This window comes from Ctenopharyngodon idella, chromosome 11 (assembly GCF_019924925.1).
Source record: "Ctenopharyngodon idella isolate HZGC_01 chromosome 11, HZGC01, whole genome shotgun sequence".
NCBI lineage: Eukaryota > Metazoa > Chordata > Actinopteri > Cypriniformes > Xenocyprididae > Ctenopharyngodon > Ctenopharyngodon idella.
The window spans coordinates 17,795,158-17,820,692 of NC_067230.1; the positions used below are offsets into that span (position 1 = coordinate 17,795,158).

At 38.3% G+C, this 25,535-nt stretch overlaps 1 protein-coding gene across 2 annotated transcripts; it reads left to right on the plus strand.

The window, feature by feature from the left end:
* Positions 1-110: 110 nt before the first annotated feature.
* shroom2b (shroom family member 2b) lies at positions 111-25,535 on the plus strand. 2 transcript variants are annotated; one of them, XM_051913438.1, is made up of 12 exons: positions 111-502; positions 4,020-4,168; positions 16,659-16,760; positions 17,106-17,123; positions 18,096-18,227; positions 18,309-20,556; positions 20,769-20,848; positions 20,935-21,477; positions 21,617-22,102; positions 23,719-23,884; positions 24,033-24,305; positions 24,620-25,535. In XM_051913438.1, exons 1-12 carry the CDS (start codon positions 317-319, stop codon positions 24,890-24,892), a joined length of 4,656 nt encoding a protein of 1,551 aa, XP_051769398.1. In that variant the 5' UTR covers positions 111-316; the 3' UTR covers positions 24,893-25,535. The 2 variants fall into 2 exon arrangements, with proteins under 2 accessions (XP_051769398.1, XP_051769397.1); XM_051913437.1 differs by lacking the exons at positions 16,659-16,760; positions 17,106-17,123.

A 25,535-nucleotide genomic window follows, 5' to 3' on the forward strand; every position in this document is an offset into this window, starting at 1 on the left:
CAAAACCACATGAATTTCACATGTGAAACATTTTCATTAATGTGATCGATTGTCCTCGGGTCAGCAGGTGGCGCTGCTCTTCAGATCTCATGGAGTTTGATCATGTCCAACAGTTGGAGCTCAAACAGACGCCAAACTACATTCATGACGCTTGAGACACGCCGGTGGATTCATAACTTCATGCTGGATATCTTTAGTCCGGGTGTTTCTGTTAATTCACGTCGTTTTTATTCTCGCTAAGGCGATATTGTACAAAATGAGAGACACCATCTGCTAGTTTGACTCACACAGAAGAATGAACTGATACTGGAGCGTCATGGAGATCGTAAACTCCAGAGTGGATTGTGAAGTTTTACCAGGAGATCACAGGTCAGTAGATCATGATGAAGAGGAGAGAGATGAAGGTGTTGAGCTGATGGAGGTTCTGCTGAGAGGAGGATCTCCGTGGGGCTTCACTGTCAGAGGAGGACTGGAGTATCACGAGCCGCTCATCATCACCAAGGTATTCATTATCACACACTTATGAGGAAAAATAACTGGAAATACGCAAACCCTGGATATAATAATCAATTCGGGGGACCCCCATCCTAAAATGTGAAAGTGTTTTCATGTGTAAAAACCCAATAAATACTGTCATAATACTATTAGTTATATTAAGTTTTTTCACTATTGTACTCTTGGATGTAATACTTTTGCCTAGTTTTTGTTTTATTATTATTTTTTAAATAATAATTTATTATTATATTAATATAATATTTATGTATTTTTATAATTTATATACTTTCTATAATTTTTCTTATCTTTATTATTATTTATATGTGTCAATGTTACTTATAAAATATTTAGTGACGTACATGTAACAGTTTATCACACTTCATTGCACAACATCATCGCATTAGAAGCGTCAAAGTATGGAATCAAGTGTTATTGAATTATTACACAATCACACTTGACATTTAACACACACATTTCCTGATTTCCACCAAAATGGCTGCTTAATGATTTAACATTTGAAAATGAAGAAATTAAGACATAAATATTAGTAATTTAATATTATAGTTATATTGTAAAATAAAATTATTATTAAAACAATAATATAATAATTATATTTTATAATGAATTTAATTATTTAAATATTAAAATAATTTGTATTATTATTATATTAATTATCATAATAAATTAAAATAAATAAGAACAATAACAGTTATTATGATCATATTGATATATAATCACTATGATTTTTTTGCCAAGTTGTGCAACCCATACAAAGAAGCAAAACAAACCTTAAGTTCTTAAAAAAATGCATTTTAAATTGAAATCACACACTCTAAAAGATGCTGGGTTAAAAACAACCCAAGTTGGGTTGAAAATGGACAAACCCAGCGATTGGGTTATTTTAAACCAGCAATTGGGTCGTTTTTAAAACAGCGATTGGGTCGTTTTTAAACCAGCGATTGGGTCGTTTTTAAAACAGCGATTGGGTCGTTTCAAACCAGCGATTGGGTCGTTTCAAACCAGCGTTTGGGTCGTTTTAAACCAGCGAATTGGTCGGTTTCAAACCAGCGATTGGGTCGTTTCAAACCAGCGTTTGGGTCGTTTTAAACCAGCGAATTGGTCGGTTTTAAACCAGCGAATTGGTCGTTTTTAAACCAGCGATTGGTCGTTTTTAAACAAGCGATTGGGTCGTTTTAAACCAGCGATTGGGTCGTTTTTAAAACAGCGAATTGGTCGGTTTCAAACCAGCGATTGGGTCGTTTCAAACCAGCGTTTGGGTCGTTTTAAACCAGCGAATTGGTCGGTTTCAAACCAGCGATTGGGTCGTTTCAAACCAGCGTTTGGGTCGTTTTAAACCAGCGAATTGGTCGGTTTTAAACCAGCGAATTGGTCGTTTTTAAACCAGCGATTGGTCGTTTTTAAACAAGCGATTGGGTCGTTTTAAACCAGCGATTGGGTCGTTTTTAAAACAGCGATTGGGTCGTTTCAAACCAGCGATTGGGTCGTTTCAAACCAGCGTTTGGGTCGTTTTAAACCAGCGAATTGGTCGTTTTTAAACCAGCGAATTGGTCGTTTTTAAACCAGCGATTGGGTCGTTTTAAACCAGCGATTGGGTCGTTTTAAACCAGCGATTGGGTCGTTTCAAACCAGCGATTGGGTCGTTTCAAACCAGCGATTGGGTCATTTCAAACAAGCGATTGGGTCGTTTTTAAACGAGCGATTGGGTCGTTTCAAACCAGCGATTGGGTCGTTTTTAAAACAGCGATTGGGTCGTTTTTAAAACAGCCATTGGGTCGTTTCAAACCAGCGATTGGGTCGTTTTAAACCAGCGATTGGGTCGTTTTTAAAACAGCGATTGGGTCGTTTTAAACCAGCGATTGGGTCGTTTTTAAAACAGCGATTGGGTCGTTTCAAACCAGCGATTGGGTCGTTTCAAACCAGCGTTTGGGTCGTTTTAAACCAGCGAATTGGTCGTTTCTAAACCAGCGATTGGTCGTTTTTAAACCAGCGATTGGGTCGTTTTAAACCAGCGATTGGGTCGTTTCAAACCAGCGATTGGGTCGTTTTAAACCAGCGATTGGGTCGTTTTAAACCAGCGATTGGGTCGTTTCAAACGAGCGATTGGGTCGTTTCAAACCAGCGATTGGGTCGTTTTTAAAACAGCGATTGGGTCGTTTTTAAAACAGCCATTGGGTCGTTTTTAAACCAGCGATTGGGTCGTTTTTAAACCAGCGATTGGGTCGTTTTAAACCAGCATTTTTTAGAGTGTAGTTTAAATCTGTCATTGCAGCATTTGTTCAGTTCTTCTGTCTGTTGTTGGAGTTTCGGTCTCTGTGGATTAAGCAGCATGAAAATAAACAAATTGGATCTAATTAGAATTCCCAACATTTTTTTTCTATAATTTCCTGTAATCTTATTCTTGTGTAATTCTTCAGCACTGCTTTGATGTGAATTATAAAGAGCCAAATCAAGTGTTGCAGTGTTTGTGAATCCTGTGCTGTTCCTGCACTTCATCCAAACCAAAACCACCGAGGTCACGTTTGTGAGCACTACTGAGTGTACAGCACAGAAACCATCTGAACCCTTACAAATCATGATCACAAACTGATCTGAAATCAGCTGCTCTGGACTTTATGGGACGTGAAACAAGCTGTAATCTGAAGTTTCGAGCTCTTGAATATTTAACTGCTGCACTCGGGTTTCCTTTTACTGTCAGCTGATGGATCTGATAGGACCTTATACTGTTTCCCATGTTACTTTCAGGTCATGCAGGTTGAGTGATACGTTCTTTGTTCATGTTTGTCCTCATCATGATGTTGATCTGAACACGAGGCCTCGTCTTATTGTGATTTCTGACTTCCTGAGTCACGCATAAACAATACATTTGTCTTTTTAATGTGCCTAAAATATGACCCTGTGAAATCTGTTTTATTATATCCCACATTCTGTATTTTCTGTTTTATGGATTCCGTTTTAATGGTTTAATTTAAAATAATAAATAATAAAAATATAATAAAAAAAAATCAAAAAGCATGTCTAATCAGCTGAATTTTTTTATTTTTATTATTAATTAAAGTTTTAACACTGTGAATTATCTGGTGAAAATATATATGATTTGTATATTATTTATTATTTTTATTACGTTTAATTAAACAACTAAAATGAAACCCATAATTTTTTGTTGACTACATTTTTCCTGTCACGTATCATTCCTGAGCAGAACTTCCAGCAGATCTCCATTCAGCAGAGACACAAACCACATCCATCCCAACATGGAAGCTGCAAACAGATATTCCTTAAATAACTCTAGACGTGTCAGAGATGAGCAGGAAAAGAGCCGCTTCATCGCTGCTGGTTTTATCCCTGCTTCTGTTATCAGGGGTTTGACTCTGTCATCCAACCACTTTAAACTTGCAGTGAAATAACGTCTGCGGTGAAGCAGATGTCGATGTTTCTGTGTGACTGTTTTTTGCCAGTGCTGATGTTTGTTTTAAACTCTTTGCATTTTTTGTTTGTTTGTTTAGGTGGAGGACGGAAGTCGAGCGGCGCTGGGTCGACTCCAGATCGGTGATGAGATAGTCAGCGTTAACTCGGTTCTTCTCAGCGGTTACAGACTGGAGGCCATTTGTCTGGTTAAAAGCTCACATAAGACGCTCTCTCTGGGAATAAAACGGTAGGATTCCCCGTTAAAAGTCGTAAAATCAACACTGACCCCATCTGCTGGTTCATTTGCTTTTTAGTTGACGTCTCCTCCAACCACCTGTCGTACAGAGACACTGGCAGAATACGAGTAGTATGTGATTTCAAATTCAGAAACCATCCAATCATTTCCCCAGGCTTTCTTTTTGAAGATCCTGTTTTAACTGGAAATACGTCACAGAAGTAACCCTTGTGTTGTGTTCCGGTCATTTTGACCCGGAGAGGATTTGTTTTTCCCCGAAAATGTTAGTAAATGTTAATGCATTGGACTAAAACATAATGACTTCGCTCACACAGGGTATAGCTACTAATTTTTGTACTTTTTGGGGATTTTTTCCCGCCACCTTGTTATGCTTATGCTGTTTCTTATGGAAGCTTGTTTCCGCCACTAAATAAAAAAATAAAAAGGTAATTGCAGTTTTTTATCTTACAACTCTGACTTTTTTTTCTCAGAATTGCAAGATTTAAACTTTCAATTGTGTCTTATAAAGTCAGAATTGTGAGATAAAATCTCAAAATTACGAGAAAAAAGTCAGAATTGTGAGATAAAAATTCGCAATTGTGAAAAAAGTCAGAATTGCAACTATATCATGCAATTCTGACTTTTTTCTCAGAGTTATGAGATATAAACTCACAATTGGACTTTATAACTTGCAATTGTTTATATCTCACAATTCTGAGAAAAAAAGTCTAAATTGTGAGATAAAAAGTCGCTTTTACCTTTTTTATTTTTTATTTAGTGTCGGAAACAAGCTTCTATAGTTCCTGGTCAAAAATAACCGTCCTGCAAAAAATATCATCAAATATTGGATTCAATCTTTTTGTCAACTTGTTTTCTTTCCATTAGTACATGTTTTGCGTTTCTTTTTGGAAGTGATTGATCGTAGGCCTCACTGATCTGAGCTTATATTGGTCAAAAATGACCATCCATTGAAAATGAATGGGGGAGATTGAAAATAGGAGAACACTTAGTGTTCACGAGTGTTCATAATTTTTGACCCGGAATTTTTGACCCCAAAGGTGTTACAGGGATTTAACACAGCATAAGGGGTAAATGGATTTATTTCACCGATATGAAAATTTTAGCCGATAACCGATAATTCTTTATATTTGAAAGCCGATAACCGATATATTGGCCGATGAATCTAAATCCAAATTTTTTATATAATTTCTGAGAGCCTGATTACAAAGACAAAAGTCTCCCCATCCTTTTTGGAAATAATAATTATTTATCAACTTCAATATATCGACCAAATTTTCTTATCGGGCCGATAACGATAACATTAAAGATGAACATCTATCGGCCGATACTGATATGGTGGCTGATATATCCTCCATCCCTAGTTTCATGTTGACATAAAATGCGAAGTCAGTGTTGATTGTATTGTGAAAAATAAGTGTCACATTTTGATTAAAGATTACAAGGTCAAAATGTGTTTAAAACAATAATAATGCACAGATGAATTGTTCATAATAAGACCAGTGACATGCATTAAAAAAAATAGGGTTTCATTCCATATTTAAGAAAATCCCATACATTTGATTCACACATTATCTACATATGTATGAATTTAAATCTGGATCTGAACTGAAGCATTCCGGGTTTCCTATGAGATTTCGTCGTTATGTTGACGTGTTTACGCTTGATACTGTTGCCAAACCACAATATGTGCTCTGTGTTTACATGCAGTGGATTGTTGCTGGGCCGCGCGGTGTTGAGTTTCTCCTCAGCGTCTAAGGGAAGGTGTTCGCTGTCTGGAAATGAAACTCACACTGTGAATATCACACAATCTTTCAGCTATTTTGCAAGATGTTCCTATCTGACCTGAGTGCTTTAGTCAGCAAGTAGTTTGATAAATATGGTAGTTACATTTTTATCCTCTTCAAGGACAAAATTTAGTCCTGAGTTTATTTCTTAACTCGTTTTCAGCCAAGAATTCAGCTCATATATGACTCTATTAATAATCAGTTTTGCCAGTTCAGACCAGAATATCACAGAGACTTAAGGGTGGGCTTTTTGTGCTTCAGACAGAATGAAACCACCAAGAACACTCTAGCAATTGTATAGCTACACCCTGGCAACCACCCAGAGCATTCTAGCAACTGCATAGCAACATCCTGGCAACCACCAGAGCATCCCAGCAAATGCATAGCAACACCCTGGCAACCACACAGAGCATCCTAGCAACAGTATAGGAACACCTTGACAACCACCCAGAACATCTTAGCAAATGCATGACAACACCCTGGTAACAACTAAGAACACTCTAGCAATTGTATAGCTACAACCTGGCAATCACCCAGAGCATTCTAGCAACTGCATAACAACACCCTGGCAACAGCACAGCGCATCATAGCAAATGCATAGCAACACCCTGGCAACAACTAAGAACACTCTAGCAATTGTATAGCTACACCCTGACAACCACACAGAGCATTCTAGCATCCTAGCAAATTCATAGCAACACCCTGGCAACCACACAGAGCATCCTAGCAAACTTTATAGCAACACCTTGGCAACCACCCAGAACATCTTAGCAATTGTATAGCTACACCTTGGCAACCACCCAGAGAATTCTAGCAACTGCAAAGCAACACCCTAGCAACCACCCAGAGCATCCTAGTAAATGCATAGCAACACCCTGGCAACCACCAGACCATCCTAAAAATGCTTAGCAACACCCTGGTAACCACCAGAGCATCCTAGTAAATGCATAGCAACACCTTGGCAACCACCAGAGCATCCTAAAAACGCTTAGCAACACCCTGGTAACCACCAGAGCATTCTAGCAACTGCATAGCAACACTCTGGCAATCACCCAGAGCATTCTAGCATCCTAGCAAATGCATAGCAACATCCTAGCAACCAGCCAGAGCATCCCAGCAACTCCATAGCAATGGCCTGGAAATTTGTACTTTATTCTAAAAATATTCATGTTGATTTCTCTTTGTCTTTGTCATTGTATTGTTTTTGTATGTCGTGTCTGGTTGAAACTAAAGCACAGCGTCAGAGAATGTAGCAGAGAAAAGAGCGGGAGCAGAAACAGTCCTGTGAGCTCCGTCACAGCGTTCTCTCTCCATTCTGATCAAGTTTGAAGCTCGGTGTTTATTCCAGGCGTTACGGCAGAAATCACCATGACGTTTGTGAGTCTGCGACACCATTATTTGACAGCGTGGAACAAAAGAGGTGTCATTATTGTGTGCTGCTGCACGCCGTCACACACAAGAGGCTCGAGGGCCGGCCATTGTCTGTCGTCACGCCTCATATGCGGGTCTGGGGCCTCTGGGTCTGTGTTTCTCCTGGACGCTAGTGGGCTGCCGTCATCAGAGGCCTTCTGGGAGTTTATATGTATTATGAGGTCATGAGACTGTAGAAACATCCTCACTCACAGTCATGTCTTGAATTCATTTAAGATTTTAAGAAGAGTTTTGTGCAGTTCATCCTCCCCAACAACTGAGATCCAGTCAATAATAGATACACAATGTATGTTTTTGTAATGTTATGGAGCAACTTTATTTACTCAGTTTTATTCATGCGTACTGACTGTACACAAACACATCAGTAACCGGTCAGCGTTACATTCCCTTTGTCGCCCCATCAGAGCATTTCAGGCCCTACAGCGCCATCCAGTGGTGCTTAAAATGTCTGAAAAGCATTGCATCAGATCATAGCTGCGTCCTAAATCACATACTCTCTTTAGTATGTACTTATTTTGACGGCCATTAAAAAAGTATGTTCTATATAGTATGTGTGTGTAGTATGAATATAATCTGGACGTACTACATTCGCCATGTTGTCATCATCATGTGACCTACCAGTGTCATTCACTGACAAATCCTCACTGGTGGCCTCATGGGATAGTATAGTTTCCATCATATGCACACTTCACAATCTCTCAGACTTTTTATCTACTCTTTTATGAGTGCTGTGAATTCAGACACACTTGATTTGTCACATACTGTATAGTAGGGAAGTTTGTGATTTCAGATGCAGCCCTTGTTTCTTGTATCAGTGCACAAATAGTTTAATTATGGACATGTTCTACTTAGTGCTATTATAATTATTATTTTTAATATTTCGTTTTTTATTTTTATATTTTCCGTATTAATTTTAGTTAGTTTTAGTAATTTTGTTGTTTTTGTCATTTCTATTATTTTTAATGTCTATATAGTTTTTATTAATTTTTATCAATTTTCAGTTACTAGCGTTAAAATAAATGAGCTGAAATAATGACCTTTTTTTGATTTCAGATGTTTTTTTGTGGTTTTAGTTAATTAAAAACTTTAAAACTTTAAACTTTTCGTCTTCGTTTTCAACAAAACACATGACAAAAGTGAAAATGATAAAACATTTATTTCAAGTAACAGAATTTTTTATGCTGTTGTTTTTGACATTTTATTATTTTTTTGTGGCTTTCAAATATGTTTTAGTTTTTATAATGAATTTTTATGTCAGTTTTAGTTCTTTTATTACATCAAGTTAAACTAAATGAAAAGGACAAATGTTTCTTTGATAAAATAAGTATAATTTTTTTATATTTTAATTTATTTCAGTTAACGTTAATTAATGTCAAGTAACATTTTTTTGTTGTTGTTGTGATTTTAGCTTAATTAATTTTTCGTCTTCATTTCCAACAAAAACATTTGTGCATCTTTCTATGCAATAAATGACATTTGTTTTGATATGTTGCATATATTGCAATGAAATTTGAGCATTTTTTTAATGTATGACTTAATTATCCAAATCTTTTTTTTTCCTTTAGTTTTTGAACTAAAGACTGAAACAACCTGTGCACAATTTTTATTCTGGCTTTATAGCACTTATTTCTTTTGTTTCAGGCTATATTTGAAACTTGCTTCAGTATAATGTCAGGATTATAGTAGACTTTTTGAGTACAGTAATGCAAAAGTCATCATTAAGCATTTTATAAAATATAAAAATCAAATCCGTTTGATCAACACTACGGTTTCAGAGTCACGTCCAGCTCAGAGCCTGAACCCTGAATCCAATTACTCTCAGCACAGATTTACCAGGAGGAAGACAACAAATACACAGTTACATGCAACCAGATAAAATAATGTTTGATTTATTTACACACTTTATTTCTAGAGATGTGCTCCACATGACACTGCTGCCGTCATTCCAGTCCAAATTCATGTTTCAGTCGTCATGATGTCTGTGTTTTTTCACTCTAATCCCCCCCTCTGGTTAGAGAAATGGATGATTCCATCACCTAGGTGAGTTTGTTGGTGCGCAGTGATTGGCTGCTGGCCGTGAGCTCATTGTTTTGGTCTCTGGGCTCATAGTAAGCACACAGACGAGGCTGAACTCTGGTCAGCGTGCGGCACGTTCCACTATATGGAGATGGAAACACTGCGAGATTCAGATCAACAGGTATCTGCTCTTTCACACTCACGGCAGTGTCTGTCTGTGCTGATGCGTGTCCTGTGACATTTTTACCTGTACATAGTTTACATTTGTATGTATGTTACATTTGATATCCAGATATTGATTTGTTGATAAATGACATTAATGTGGTGATGGCCATAAACAATATAGTATTTATGTACACATGAAGGTACAGTGTGTTCTTTGATACATCATAATTAGTTTAATTTTTATTTAACTGTAAGTTTAAAAATATGACAGAAATCTTGATGTCAGAATGACATTATAAGCACTAGACCAGTGTTATTTTAGTGTAATACAGATATTTTTTATAGTTTTTATAATATTTTTTATTTAGGTTTCCAGTTTTCACTTTAATTTTAGTTGATGTTTTAGTAGTTTTGTTGTGTTTTTGTTTTATTTTTATTTTTTAAATGTCTATTTAGTTTATGTTTTTTTTTTTTTTTCAGTTTTAGTTATTTTATTACATCAAGTTAAACTAAGTAAAAATGATAAAACATTTATTTAAAGTAACTGAATTTTTTATGCTGCTGTTTTTGACATTTTTATTATTTTTTGTGGCTTTTAAATATGTTTATTTTTATTTCAGTTTTAGTTATTTTATTAGATCAAGTTGAACTAAATGACAAATGTTGCCTTGAGATAAAATAAGTATAATTTTTAAAATATTTTAATTTATTTCAGTTAACGTTTACCTAATTTCAAGTAACAATTTTTAAAAAATTTTAATTTATGGTTTTAGTTTTAGTGAACTTTAATAATCCCGGACGGGGCGTGTTTGATGGCGGTCTCTCGGTGTCGTCGTCTCGTGTCATGTGGTCTCGGACTGTCCTCGGTTGCCGTGACACCTGTTACATCATGAGCGGTTTGACGAGGGCCGCTGAAGCTCAGGGATTTGAGACGCGGCCGTATTTAGAGACCGTAAGAGAAACTGATCTCAAACGCCTCTTGATTGAAGATGAAGTTTTGTTTTCAGGAGTTGGTTAGAGAAGCTGCTGGCACAGGATGTTAATGAAGTTTTATTTTATGTTCACTTTTGTCCCAGATGGTTCTCCTAAAATACTTTAGGGAAGATAAATAAAAATAGAAACAACAGTTGACATGCAGTAAGACTACAGAGCTGTAAAATGATTGTGGAGAGCAGATTGGAAGAATTAGATATGAAAGAATTTAATTAATATTTATTTAACCTGCTTAAATTTACTGTAAAAAATGTATATTTCCTTAACTGAAATAATGTTAATATACTAAATTATTCAAATCTGGGTTTTTTTCACCTTTAGAAAATCTTGACAACCACCTTAAAAACTGAAAAGTGGCTGAAGTAAATAAAGATACAGTGTCATAAACATACAAAACACCATCATGGTATCACATGACACTAAAATACTGCAGTAAACATTCATTTAACAACATAAGATGGAACAGAAAACCCTAATGTACATAAATAATGTCTAAGGAGAAACGTCAGATGTGTTGCGTACTTGTGCACTATTCTGTGCCGTTTTGCAGTATAAATATTGTGAGTAGTGAAAATTCCAAAAAGAAATGAAACGAAAAACCAACAAAATGTCACACAGGAAATTCCGGAAATGTTAATTTACGTTTTTGACAGTTGACAGTTTCTAAAAACTGTAAATTTAACAGTATTTTAATGAAATGTCCACTTTTTTACTTTCATTTTTACTGTGTACCACGGTTAAAATGACTATAGTGTGTGCATTGAAACGTTTGCTCTCGCTGGCTGTCTGTATGAGCCGTAATCCTGCTGCTGATCATCACGGCACTTTCTATTGTTGTGTCTGTCTGCCTCTATTCAGGCTTCAGTCCAGGATCATCACTGTGTTCTGAACGGTGACTCAGCTAACGGAGAATTCAGCCAGATAGGTCCTTAACCTGCCACATCATTCTCTATAGAGCACAGCTGATTGGTTCCTGCTGTATCAGTAGCCGATGAGCTCACTGCTCAACCTGCAAACACTCGTCAGCATTTGCTGAAGAAACCGCGGAATCCAGTCATAAAATTGGAATTTACTGTATAACGCGGAATGTCACGGAATTTGTTACATTTTTGATGAATAAATATTTTTATTTTTGTAGGTCAATATGCTTAAATCATATAGCAATATAGACTAGTGTCCGTTAATATTAAACCGCAAAAAGACTATTTAAATATGAATCCTGCATGTTCGGTGTGAATGAATGGCGCAGACGCGCGGTTTCATTTACCACACGCACTGAAGCACGTGACGCTCACGGTGTTTTCAGCTTCGGTGTTATTCCGATCTGAGAGTCACTTCATCAGCATTTTACCGTTTCATTTGAGGAAAAACTATCGTCATATCATAAACACACAGAAACTCAAAGGTCTCCACTGCAACCCGTCAAAATAAAAGTTCGGTTTAACTTGAAGAAATTGTGACAGAAATATATTACTGTTGTACAGTAGAATTTAGCTACATCTCAGTGTAATAATAATAATAATACTCACACTAATAAATTATTAAAACTTTATTTTTAAGGAGTAAACACAATTTTTCTTCCATGTTTTAATTTTAACAGTAAAGCTCTGTTGTGCAGCACTTTGTTTGATAAAAAACGTTTTTCATGTCATATGATTAAAAGATAAATTAGATTAATATTTTATGCCTTCATTTGATTGCCAGAAACATTAAAATACACAACACAGAATTTCTGAAAAACACAAAAACAAAACATTTCATAGAAATGAATTTAAAAAAATTAATATATATATTATATTATAATTCAATTCAATTCAATTCAATTAAGTAGACATACTTTTTGATTATAAATTTAATTAAACCATTAAAATAGAATCCAGGAAACTTAAAACAGAAAACAGAATTTGAGGGTAAAAAAAAAAAAGGTTTTAAAAAATTTAATTTTTGTTAAACTTTTAATAAATTGTTGTTTAAATTGTATGAGTTTCATGATTTCAATTAATTAGACATGCTTTTTCATTACTAAAATTGAATTTAACCATTAAAATAGAGTACAAAAAAATTTTAATTGGAAAAAAACATAATCCAGAAAAATTAAAATGGAAAAACACAGAATTTGGAAAAAAATAAAACAGATTTCATGATCAGCAACAAAATCAGCATATCCTGGTGCTTTCTTAACCCCTTTAACTAATTATTAGCATTGATTTTATTTCAGTTATTCTTCAGTAATTAATACAAAAAAATGTATTGTTATTTTGCACCTCTGAATGTGGTGACATATAATACAACATTTAGACAGAGGGCTAGTTCTTAATATGGTAAAATGCTGTATTTATGATTTTTATTTAGCCTGTATTAATTATGTTTTATTAATTATTGTTAATAATTATTTATTTTATTTATTTATTACTATTTATCTATTTTAAATGTTTATTTGTCCTTAGTCCTGCTTCATATGCCCATGATATTTGATAGACCTTCAGCCAATCAGATAAGCAGATTTCGGAGCATGTTACTATAATACTCCTCCTCGCCCTCCCCTGTCTCGCGCGTCTGTAATCCCTCAAGGAAATCTGCGATTGACTGGGACACACACTCACTGTTTGTGTTGTTTCAGGCTGTGTGATTGCATCATACACAGTGTTTTCAGCATATATGGGTTAAAGGCCAGACGCTTAACCTACATTAGCTGTTAGTTGTAGACGCAGTGGAGGTCTTTCCACACATGTCTTAAGATTCCTGACTCCTAGAGGTTCCTTTGTGTCCACACATCTTTAAAAGCATCGGAGGAATGCAACTGCCTGGGAAAATATGCAGCCAAGCAAAGTCAATGCAGTAAAGAAGCTCCTGACGTTGAATAAAACAACCTTTTTTATGATTTTTCTAGTTTAAATCAGGTCAAGAAACTGGGTAAGTTAAGTTTGATTATATTCGTCAGCATTTAATTAGTCGTAGTGTTTGTGGTAATGCATTTATCTCTTTATTTTGCTCTACAAAAACAATACTGAATGTGATTTAAAGTTTTTCAGCAAGATTGCTTTTACTTAGTGTTGAGGGTAATTACAAGTAATTACAAGTAAAGCCGGGTGCACACTGTGCGATTTATAGTAGTCCTTTACGATTGTTGCTTGTCAGACTGTACGAACATGATCCTCATGTCACACTGTGGAATCTCACCTGTCCTATATGTCAGACTGTACGACAGTCAAGATGTGTTAAAAATGGACACGCGCTTGAAAACTTGTCCGGAGTTTTACATCATCAACCCACACACATTCAGTGACAGTGAGCTGCATTACACACGGCACTGAAATGGTGGCTAACAAAGAAATCTGTAGCGTTAATTTTGATCAAGGCTTATCTTGAAAAATGAAGACAATTTGACGTTTGTCGTAGGAGAAGTCACACTGCAGGACTGTGTGCCAAATCTTCTGACACTGCCAGAATTTCGTTGGAGGTAAAATTTGATTGCAACGGTCATTAATCGGCTGTTGGTGAACATGTCAAACTAGCAATCAAAGACTACAGATTTTTGCCTAGGATTATAGGAATCTTTTAGGATTCTCAAAATTTGTCTCAGACGACCAAATCGTGGCCAAAATTGTACAGTGTGCACCAGCCTTAACGCATTGCAAGTAATGCATTACAAGTAATTACAAGTAACGCATTACAAGTAATTACAAGTAACACATCGCAAGTAATGCATCGCAAGTAATGCATTACAAGTAATTACAAGTAACGCATTACAAGTAATTACAAGTAACGTGAGATATGTAATCAGATTTTACTAGTAATCAGATTTTTCTTTTTAAGTAACTAGTAAAGTAACACATTACTTTTAAACAAAATATCTGAGTTGCTTTTTCAGATAAGTAAAGTTGTTTTCCCATTTATAAACTGACACGTCTCCTGTCCCCATTTTAAGAGAAATCATGATGATTGTTGTAGTTCTAGACTAAATGCGAGCAGTGGCGAGTGATTGGACCTTGATGAAATAGGGTGTACCTCAATCTCAGTACCTTAAACAAAAGTACATAATTTTACAATACATGAGATAAAATTAGGCATGCAAATTTCGACAGCTAAAAACAGTATTATCAATTTTTGGCTGAAAGAGAAAAAGGTCAAAAATATGAGCTGAAAATATAACTAAATTGAAAAATAAAAATGTGCCTTTGCTTGAAAATGTGATCTGTTAAATGAAAATTCTGTCAACACTCACTCACAGAATAGAACAAGCATAATTGTTTCAGGTAGAGACCAAACTACATGTAAATAGGAACATGTGGCTTTTGGGCCGCGTTTTGGTTTGTATCTTCACTAAGCATTAGTAAACCATAGTAGACCACATACACCGATCAGGCATAACATTATGACCACTGACAGGTGAAGTGAATAACACTGATTATCTCTTCATCTAGTGGTCCGATCCAACAGATGAGCTACTGTAGCTCAAATTGCTCAAGGAGTTAATGCTGGTTCTGATAGAAAGGTGTCAGAATACACAGTGCATCAGTTTGTTGCGTATGGAGCTGCATAGACACAGACCAGTCAGGGTGCCCATGCTGACCCCTGTCCACCGCCGAAAGAGCCAACAGTGGACACGTGAGCATCAGAACTGGACCACAGTGCAATGGAAGAAGGTGGCCTGGTCTGATGAATCACGTTTTCTTTTACATCACGTGGATGGCCGGGTGCGTGTGTGTCGCTCACCTGGGGAACACATGGCACCAGGATGCACTATGGGAAGAAGGCAAGCCGGTGGAGGCAGTGTGATGCTTTGGGCAATGTTCTGCTGGGAAACCTTGGGTCCTGCCATCCATGTGGATGTCACTTTGACACGCACCACCTACCTAAGCATTGTTGCAGACCATGCAGAACATGTATTTCCTGGTGGCTGCTGTAACATCTTGGTGTCAGATACCACAGCACACCTTCAGTGGTCTAGTGGAGTCCATGCTTTGATGGGTCAGAGCTGTTTTGGCAGCAAAAGGGGGACCAACACAATATAACGAAGGTGGTCATAATGTTATGCCTGATAGGTGTATATTTATTTAAAGCAGGTATTCCTGATTCAAACAAGCCCAAACACAACATAAAACGACGCATAGATCTTATCTCATTACATGCTGCTTTGCTAAAGCTATATGACATCCGAGATCCGATCGCATCATGATGATACGCTGTTTTCTAACGTCATCTGATGACGTCGAGAAGGTCATCGAATCGAAACTGGATCTCAGGTATAGTGGGTAGGGACAATGAGTAAAGACTAGGGTTGGGTATTGAGAACTGGTTCCAAATTCCCGTGAACTGTGAATTCGATAAGACGCGCGCATTTCGATTGTAGGCAAACAGTTAGTTTTGCCGACTGTGTTTTTTCTCTCTGTCTGAGACGTTTCTCTCGGCTCAACTGGATGTTCTTGCAGCGTTTTCTGTCTCCTTGACAATTTCAGCATTGGCCATTTGCATTTGTATAGTGACTTGTATATAAAAAGACTCAAGTTTAGATGTTGTGTTTTTACTTGACCTGATAGAGACATTCTCATCTTTGTCAGCTCAGTTTGATCTGATTAGATTATATTTCTGTAACAAGAACATAGACTGAATTTAGGGCAAATAATGAACTTTAAAACTCCAAATAAGTGTTGATCTTGCATATCGGTCATTATTCTGAATGGCAGTGAACTGATGTGATGAATTGGCCTCTCAGACAGACAACAGATTGAGAAGAATGTGTAGCTACTCATCTTCCTTTGTGACAGATTGAAAGGCTAAGCTCCCATTTATCGCATGCAGTTGCTGCTCTGTTGTTTGGTCGGCATATGGTGACACCGTCCGTCCGGAAACATGGCTTTACCCTGGTTAACCTAAGTGGATTGTAAATGAATGCAAAGTGTGGAGTGAGTAGGAGTGATGATGGTACACATTCAATACAATGTGTAATATGGCAAAAGAACAAAAATAGTGTACAGCAGTAAGACTTTATAATGACTAATCATATGTTTTTTTACAACAATGGGCAATTCATGTTTTATGCTTCAGATGCTCTACATTATATATTGTGTTTTTTCTACCTTGTTGCACAGGAAGTTTAAAATGGTGGATATTGTAACGCAAACAATGCCTGCAGAAAGTGAAGTGCACGTGGCAAGGAACTTTCTCACGAAGATTTTGAGAAGTTCTATGAGGTATTGTGGAGCTGTTGGCTTCTGTCTCGTGATCCTCAGCCCTGTAGTTATCACCCATCAGCCCGTCCGCCCCTGCCAGACCCGAGTATCACATCCTTTGCCATGTGGCGTCTTAGCTGTAGCTGTGCTGTTCACGTGCAAGACGGGGATTATATGCTTAAGCCTATTATCGTGCTGTCAATTTCACTGGCTTCTTTAGAACCTGTGAGCGTCTTCAGTGTTTCCTGCTGTCTTGTTGACGAGTGCTGATGAACATTTGTCAAAAATGAACAAATATTCTACTTGTGTTTCTTACACAATTTGTGTTTTATCCCATCCTTTTCCACCTTTTTCCATGCATTTCAGGAAAAATCGCTTCAAAGGGTACGTTTTGTGCATCTAAATGAGTTATCATGAAGTTATATTCTGCAAAAGGAATAAATGATGTTATTCGCAGTTCCTAAAGTAGATCTCTTAAGGCCCGTTCACACCAAGGATGATAACTATTATGATAACAATGAAGATATAGATCTATAAATTGTTCTAAATATAAATGAATAGCAGAATTAATGATATTGTTGGAATCACTTTCAGATCGTTTTTTTCCAGCTGATGAACGATAAAAAATTTAGCCACATTTCCCCCCAAATTTACCTGGAACAATTTGTTCCATTAACTTTTTTTTCCCCCCCCAGACTTGTTGCTGTCTGCGTTTCCATCGTTGTCTAAAGTACCGTGAAGATTAGGCAAATTAGTCCGGTGACATAGAACTGCTTAATAAAGTCTGAACCTCATCGTTGGTCCATCGGTTGTATTTTTTAAACTCCATTGTTGATTCGAATAGCAAACAACTCTTACTGCATGCGCCGCAACAGACTTTTAAAAATGGTGGTTGAAATAAAATGCTGCGTGGAATCAACCAATCAGCATGTTCAGCACCCAAGTCCCACCCCCAAATGTTCCTGAACTTTGAAAAAGTACTACCTCGTGAGCAGGGAATTTCTGAGGGGGAAATTTTTACCCGGAACTTAATTTAGACTCTGGTTCCTGCACACCGAGTACCACCCCAAAGTCCCTAGCTTCTGGGGAAAGTTCCTGCGGTGGAAACGCGGCTAATGGCATCCAATCAGAATCCATCCTGCTTTAAAGAGCTGGTTCAGACACTGATATAGTTATTACAGTTATCATTATAGTTATCGTTCTTGGTGTGAACGGGTCTTCAGAGCAGAAATACAAAACTGTTACAATTTCTAGAATAAGCCTGTTTAAAGTAGTCTTTCTGAAAATTTAACAGTAATCTAATTTGAAGCTGTTGTTGTTTTAGTAGTTAAGCATGTCTTTGTGTTTTTATTTCAGGAGGAATGAATCATCATGTAGACCCCATTCGTGGCATACCGCTAAATCCACAGATAACCCTATCACAGACGGCCCCAAATCTGAACCCAGCCCTGTACCTGACCCCACTTGGCAGACAAAATATGATGCAGGGTGAGATTCTGATGGGTTGTATGCAATGGATATAAATTAAGCTCTCAATCAACATCATTTATTTTCTTTGCATTTTATCAGGTCACCCACAAAAGACTTCACCAGCTGTTGGGGACAGACCAATCAGCGACAAGTGTCCTGCCAGTTCAGCTCAGTGGGAAATATGGAAAGTGTAGAGCCTTCATCTCACGCTTTCTCAAAAGAGCAGCCGATATCAAGCAAACCCAATGGTGGAGAAGAACACCCAGTGTTTTTATCAGGCACAACTGACCACAGCGCACCTCGGAGTGTCGCTCCCACAGAAGGGATGTTTTACAGAGGCATTACCAATGATCTAGGAGTTTCCAATGACTGCCATAGATACTTGCAGATCCCCATGGGCAATGGGGGACGAGTGAGTCCCAGTGTAGAGGAGCAAGCTAGCTCCAAGTTCTCCTCCACTGGGAGATCCAACCATAGACCTGTGTGGCATATTCCAGAGAATAAGATGTCCACAACTCAAGTTCCTCCAGCTCCTCCTCCTCCCTTGCGTAGTGATAGTTTCACTGCCACCAGAGTTCATGAGAAGAGCTTGGCGGGATCTGTATATCCACCACAGAAACCTCATTGCAGAGCTGTGGATCGACAGTTGGATGGTGAACGAGGACATGAACCGAGACACAGCTACAACCCACCTCCAAAGAAGGACTTTCTTCAGCCGTATCTTTCGGTTGAAGACTACACAAATCAGCTAAACCCTACCAAACTCTTTTCCCTGTCAAGCACTGATGTAAGACAAGGGCAGAACCCATTTACTTACGAGCTACAGCATCAGAGACAGCACAGCGATGGTAGTCCCTTTTCTGTGTACCCTAACGCTACAGGTTCACCAAAGACCCAGAGCGTTGGAAGCTACTACCAAAGCCTTCAAGATTTGCCCACTAATGCTGGCAGTCGAAACCAAGCCAGAACCAGCATGGCCTTTGACCCCAACTATGAGGGCCAGGCTCATTTCCGTTACTACTGCATCACTGCCCAGCAGCCATCCCTGGAATCCTCTACGCAGGGTTGGATAGGAGATGAACGAAAATCTGAAATGGGAACCACCCAAGGTGCCACAGACAAAAGCTTTGTTGGTTCTCAAAAGGTTGTGAAGACAAAGTATCCCCAACTCAATCTACCTGAGAACAAGAGCTCCAACGGTTACAGTAAACAGTCCATCATTCCTCAATCTCAAGCTACATCCCCTTTACCAAATCATCTGATTTCAATGTCTGGCTCTGGGGAAAGAGAGATTCAAAAGAAGAAAGAGCCTTCCAGGCACGTACCAAAAAACCAGATGGAGCAGAAGAACCCTATGTCCACTCACCTCCAGGACAATCCATGGATCAGCAAGCAGGATCACAAGATCTGTCCACACAAGACCCCCATGTTGCACTCTTTGGCCCAGGAGAGCAAGAAGTTGGCAGAAAAAATGATCGTAACAACCAAAGAAGGTGGTCAAGAATCAACTGATGCCATCGGTGGTAAACAGGGAAGACGGAGCGACCGCTACGCCACAACTCTACGCAACGAGATCCAACAGAAGAGGGCTCAGCTTCAGAAAAGCAGAAGTGCAGCTACCTTGACCTGCTCAAATGAAGTTGAGGAGGACTCTGACATCTGGAAGTCCAATGAAACCTCCACATCGTCTTCTGATGGTTCCTTCACCAACACTTACAAGGATCATCTGAAGGAAGCCCAAGCCAAAGTTCTGAAGGCCACGTCATTTATGAGGAGGGACCTGGAGCTTCCTGGGAACGAAGCTGCATCGGGTCAACTTCCCAAAAGACCTGGGCCTGTTCATGGGCAGGTCACCCGCATTGGGGGTCGTAAACGATTTCCCATGGATAAAAAGATACATTCCTTCTCCGAACCGGACAAGATCAATGAAGTAGGAGTTGAGGATAAAGCAGCTGGGTCCTTTGTGGACCGGTATAATTTCTTTGAAGGTTCCTGCAAACCAGTTCTCCAAAAGCCCATTCCCAAGCAGTCCCTGCTCAGTCCCAATGAAGACCACAATGAGAGAAAGACTAGATTAACTGGAGACTGTGAAAGCATCCATCAAGCTCCCTTAAAACAAAGTAAGTCAAGCCATTCCGACCTTAATACAGAGGAGCAACAACGGCTTGGTACGTTTGCTGAATATGAGGCTACATGGAACCTGCAGAAAAAGCCAATGGAAAGAAGAACCACGGGCAGATACCGTTCAGCTGAAAACATCCTGGACTCCGGCTTGGAGGAATCCAACAGCACAGTGTGTGTTCATGAAAGATCCCGTTCCTCCCCTTCTGCTGACTTCTACGGACAGGTATGAAGAAGATTCTTTGTTTTGCCATGATATTGATAAAGTTTTTGGTCCCCAGACATCACCTTCATAAGCTTTATAATTCAATATGGACCAGATGAGAGGCTGTATTGTTTGGTATCAAGATGGGTAATATGATCTTTAAGAAGGACAGGTCTGTCCTTCAGGTAGAAGAATCTTTGGCATTTGTGTTAACAGATCCACATTCCTTTCAGAAAATCCCTCTGCCACCCAGACAGTCTCCTGTGGTATGTCAGCCTGAAGCCAAGGATCAACAAGAGGCCCGTATCACCAGGTTAGGCTTGGTGTTCAGAGACAAGGGTCTGATCTGATAATGTACATACTGTTAATCTGTGTTTTATTGTAATTTCTATTTCACAGAGTATCCGAAAGGGAGCACAGTCCACTCAACATCTCTGAGCTTCTAGAGCCTCTACTGAATGTTCCGGAAAGTGTTGCTGCGCCTCTCGCCTCTAACCAGAGACCCAGACCTGACACCAGGCAGCCGGCAACTCTCTCCTCACATCATCTCCAGGTTCCCATGTCAGAGCAACTGCTTCCTAAAAACAAAGGTTCTGAACTGCAGAGGTCCGCCCAACCCAAACAGCCGGATGCCATGTTAAGGGTTCAGACCTCTTCTCCTGAGCCAACTCAAGGCCCCCGAAGACTCTGTACTTCACCATGTCCTGCAGAACATCTGGAGAGAGACATACACCTGACCCCTGCACCAGAGGACGGCCAGAAATCAGACACTGAGGGAACGTTATCTCATACACCACGTCTTTTAGGACGTTCCTCTCCCAAGCAGAACGCTGACCTGATGGTAACCTCAGCCAGCAGAACACGTTCTCCTTCTCCTCAGTTCTATCCACAGAGGCTCACAGATGAACCACCTGCAACTGTGCAGAAAAAGGATCCATGCAGGTAAATAGACTATTGTGGTCAGGACCATGAATATTCCATTTAGGGTCATCATTATTGCCAGTTTCACTGCTAAAATTTGCCTAGTACAAGTCACCTGTCACCATTTCTAACTCATGACTAAACTGTCCCCATATTGCAGTAGTAAGACGGAGGAGCCAAACACTGCTGGGCGGAAGGTCCCCATACAGATCATCTGTGCAGAAAACAGTTCAGAGGGGGAAAACAGAAACTATCTTCAACATGGTGAATCATCTGGAGGCTCTGAGGTGCCTAAAACTGGCCAACTAAAAAAAATTGATTCTCCAGAGAAATCCAAGTCACTGTTTACTGCCTACACCCGCCCAGATCCCATCAGAAACGATAAGACGGTACTAGAAAACACAGAGCCGGACAGAAGCAACGGATTGACCGAACATTCGGAGGAGGACCTGAAACGAGAGGAGCTGGCCAGAGATATCATGGGGAAGGACAAGAGTCTGGTGGATATCTTGGATCAGAGTAAGATGAAGACTACCATGGATCTGATGGAGGGAATATTTCCACAGGGGGAGCAGCTCCTGGAGGGAGTGCAGCAGAGGAGGAAAGCGACCTCCAAACAAACGTCTCCCAAAAATACACAGCAGAGGTACACTGTTTGAGAAAGAGGGGCGAATGTCACAAAAACATGTCCAAGTCACATTTCACCTGAAATTCAAAAGAGAGAGAGAGGAAAATAATATATATATAGCAAAAAAATTTAAACTATTTTAGTACAATTAAGAATTGTTTAATTGTAACTTTTCCATGATAGTTGGGTACACTTTTGATGGTGTTTTTGGTTGTTGGATGGTTGTTGTAATGATTGGTGATTCTTATTAGATCATCATTATATATGTGATTCTCAAAACAATACATTTTGCACTGATTTACCCCTTAACTGTTACCGTCCTGCTAGCGGGACGCGTGGCACTGTTTTTATTTATTGCCTTTTTTTGTATCACATATTTTAGTAATCATCATAAATTGTGTATCATTTGAAAGCTTAAAAACTCAGAATTCATCCCGTGAAAACTGTTTTGAAATTGGACATTTTATTACCATGGAAATGGTACCTTAAATCCTTTTAGCAGGCTACTCCCCCTAGTGGGCATTGTCATGTTTTATATTATAAAATTTATTTTACCTACTTTATAGTCAAAACATTTCTAATCTTGACAAAACACATTTGTCGGAAAGGTCTGAATTTCAAGCTTCCATTTTTGGCATCTGTTTTGTGATAGAAATCTAATAATTCGTTACAGGAGAATGCAAAAAATTTTCAGTGGAATTTTGGATGACACCCGGTGGATATTTTTGGTACAACGCCTAAACAAAATCTCATGGGAACTTCAATTTAACTTCAAATTCAAACTTAGAACAAAACTTGGTTAGACATATGGCTTTGATTTTATATCAATTTTAGAGTAAAAAGTATTTTGTAAAATATATATTTAATATAAGAGAAAAATATTAGTACAGTATATTTGATTTACAGTAAATTTAAACTTCTATAACTCTTTCATACTTTCATTTTTGAAAGTGTTTGAGTGTGAAAATGTAAAACAAGTCTATTTTCCAAAGCATTCTCGACTTACAACAATTTAAGTTTGGATAGTGCATTTTCATGTCTATGCTCAAAAAGGGGGGTGACAGTTAAGGGGTTAAATAATACATCATTTCTTTTTTATTTTTATTATGATAATGAGCATTTTTTGAAGAGTAAATGTGCTTAAAGGTCATAAAAATTGCAAAAAATATTAATGCTCCTGAGGTTCATTATAATTTCTTATTTCTTTACTTTAGTATTTTGGGTTGAAAATTACTTTTTTTGTATTTTGAGGTGAAATATGAGCCAGAAGATGTTCTTGACAGGTTTGTGAGATTTTTTTGAACAAAATGTGACATTCCTGTTTTGTCATTTCTCATTTGTTCATCATTAGCAGCGATATGTGAATGTTCTGGCCATCAGCTGTTCAACTGGAGTTACAGTGTTTGTTATTTTAGTAATTGGAGTCATGAAGCATTAGATCAGTTGTCTTTAGAGTGAAAACCTGTACACTACTGCCCTCTACTGACACACACAGATACAGTATAACAAGTATAATGTACTTGACTCTAAATCTGTTATGTTTAAGAACTTTTAAACTATATTTACAGTACCTGGTGATTTTTTTCCCCCAAATTTTTTCTTTTTAGTGACCCATGAATGTTTGATTTCTGCAGATTGGAGGACAGTTTGGCTTCGTCAGTGTCGTTAGTGAGCAGTTCGTCATATTACAGCACGTCTGCACCTAAAGCAGAGCTGCTCATAAAGATGAAGGACATGCAGGAGCACATGGAGGAACAGGATTCAGAGGACGAACTTGATTATGACCTGTCCAACAAGAAGGTAAAATGCTCCATTTTGTTGCTTGGTTTTTACTCCTGTTGTGCTGTACAACCGAAATTCTCATTGGTTAAAAAATCCCAGTCATACATGATTCTGGGAAATATGATGGTCGACGATTAGGTGATGTCACATTTCTGTGTGTCTGCAGCAAGAGTTGATTGACAGCTTAAGCAAGAAGCTGCAGGTTCTGCGAGAGGCGCGTGAAAGCCTGCAGGAGGACGTACAGGACAATAACCTTCTGGGAGAGGAAGTTGAAGCCACCGTACAGACCATCTGCAAACCCAACGAGCTGGAGAAGTTTCGGATGTTCGTGGGCGACCTGGATAAAGTGGTCAGTCTGCTGCTGTCACTGTCTGGCCGACTGGCTCGCGTGGAAAACGCTCTGAACAACCTGGAGGAGGGAACGTCAGCGGACGAGAAGGTAAAAATGAGATGCATTTATTTTCTTTTTCTTTCGTTTCAATATCCAGTTTGTTCTGTCAAAGGACATGAGATTAATGTCTTCGAATTTTATATTAGAGAAAAAAAGTCTAAAGTTGACTGAACTAGGACTAATTTAAAGTACTTTTTTTCGGATATTACACTCTAAAAAAATGCTGCGTTAAAAACAACACAAGTTGGGTTGAAAATAGACAAACCCAGCAGTTGGGTTAAATGTTTGCCCAACCTGCTGGGCAGTTTTATTTAACTCAACTATTGTTTAAAAATTACTGTGTGCATGTGTTGTACTTTCAGCACACTTTGACAGAGAAACGCAAACTGCTGATTCGCCAGCACGAAGATGCCAAAGAGCTGAAGGAAAACTTGGACCGAAGAGAACGTCTGGTGTATGAGATTCTGGCCAGTTACCTCAGCGAAGAGCGTCTCGCAGACTACCGGCACTTCGTCAAAATGAAGTCGGCGCTCATTATTGAGCAGCGTAAACTGGAAGATAAGATCAAACTGGGTGAAGAGCAGCTCAAATGTCTGAAGGAAAGTCTGCCGCTGGATCAGAGACTGCTGTACTGAACTATTCTCAACTCTGATCTGATCTAGACTGGATCGTGATGAGAACAAGAACTGAATCAGGAGATATTGAGCATCTCTAAGCAGAAGTATTTCTAGTGTGGTTTGGATAGATTTATTACGGTCAACACAAAATTATCATTCTGATAGTCGTAGAAATGCTTTGAAATGAGTTTTCATGCTTTGAATATCCACTCACGTTTTCAGGGATATGCTGTCTAAAAGTTTTAAAGGATCTCTTTTAGTCCGTATAAAGGTTTTCTACCTGTATTTACATGTTTAACTAATTTATTTTGCTACTGAATGTTACTGGTGCTATTAACGGAAAGGTTTCTACTACATTAGATCTGCTTATTCATCCACACCGAAAGACGTTTTACTCATTTTGATGTAAATGTTTTAAACTTTCCTGTTTGTTTGTTTTTTAACTTAATGAAATAACCATCATTGGTAGGAAGAGAGCTTCAGAATATCTCATCTGGTATCTAAAATATCCTTCCAATCTCATATTCCTGCTCTCCAATCTCACTGTGAACCAGAATAATCTTTTATTGCAGGCAGGTGATATACTGTTCATAAATACGCTTTCAGCGCACTTCTGCTGGAATACATTTGGAATAAAAATAATATATTATATATACTGCAA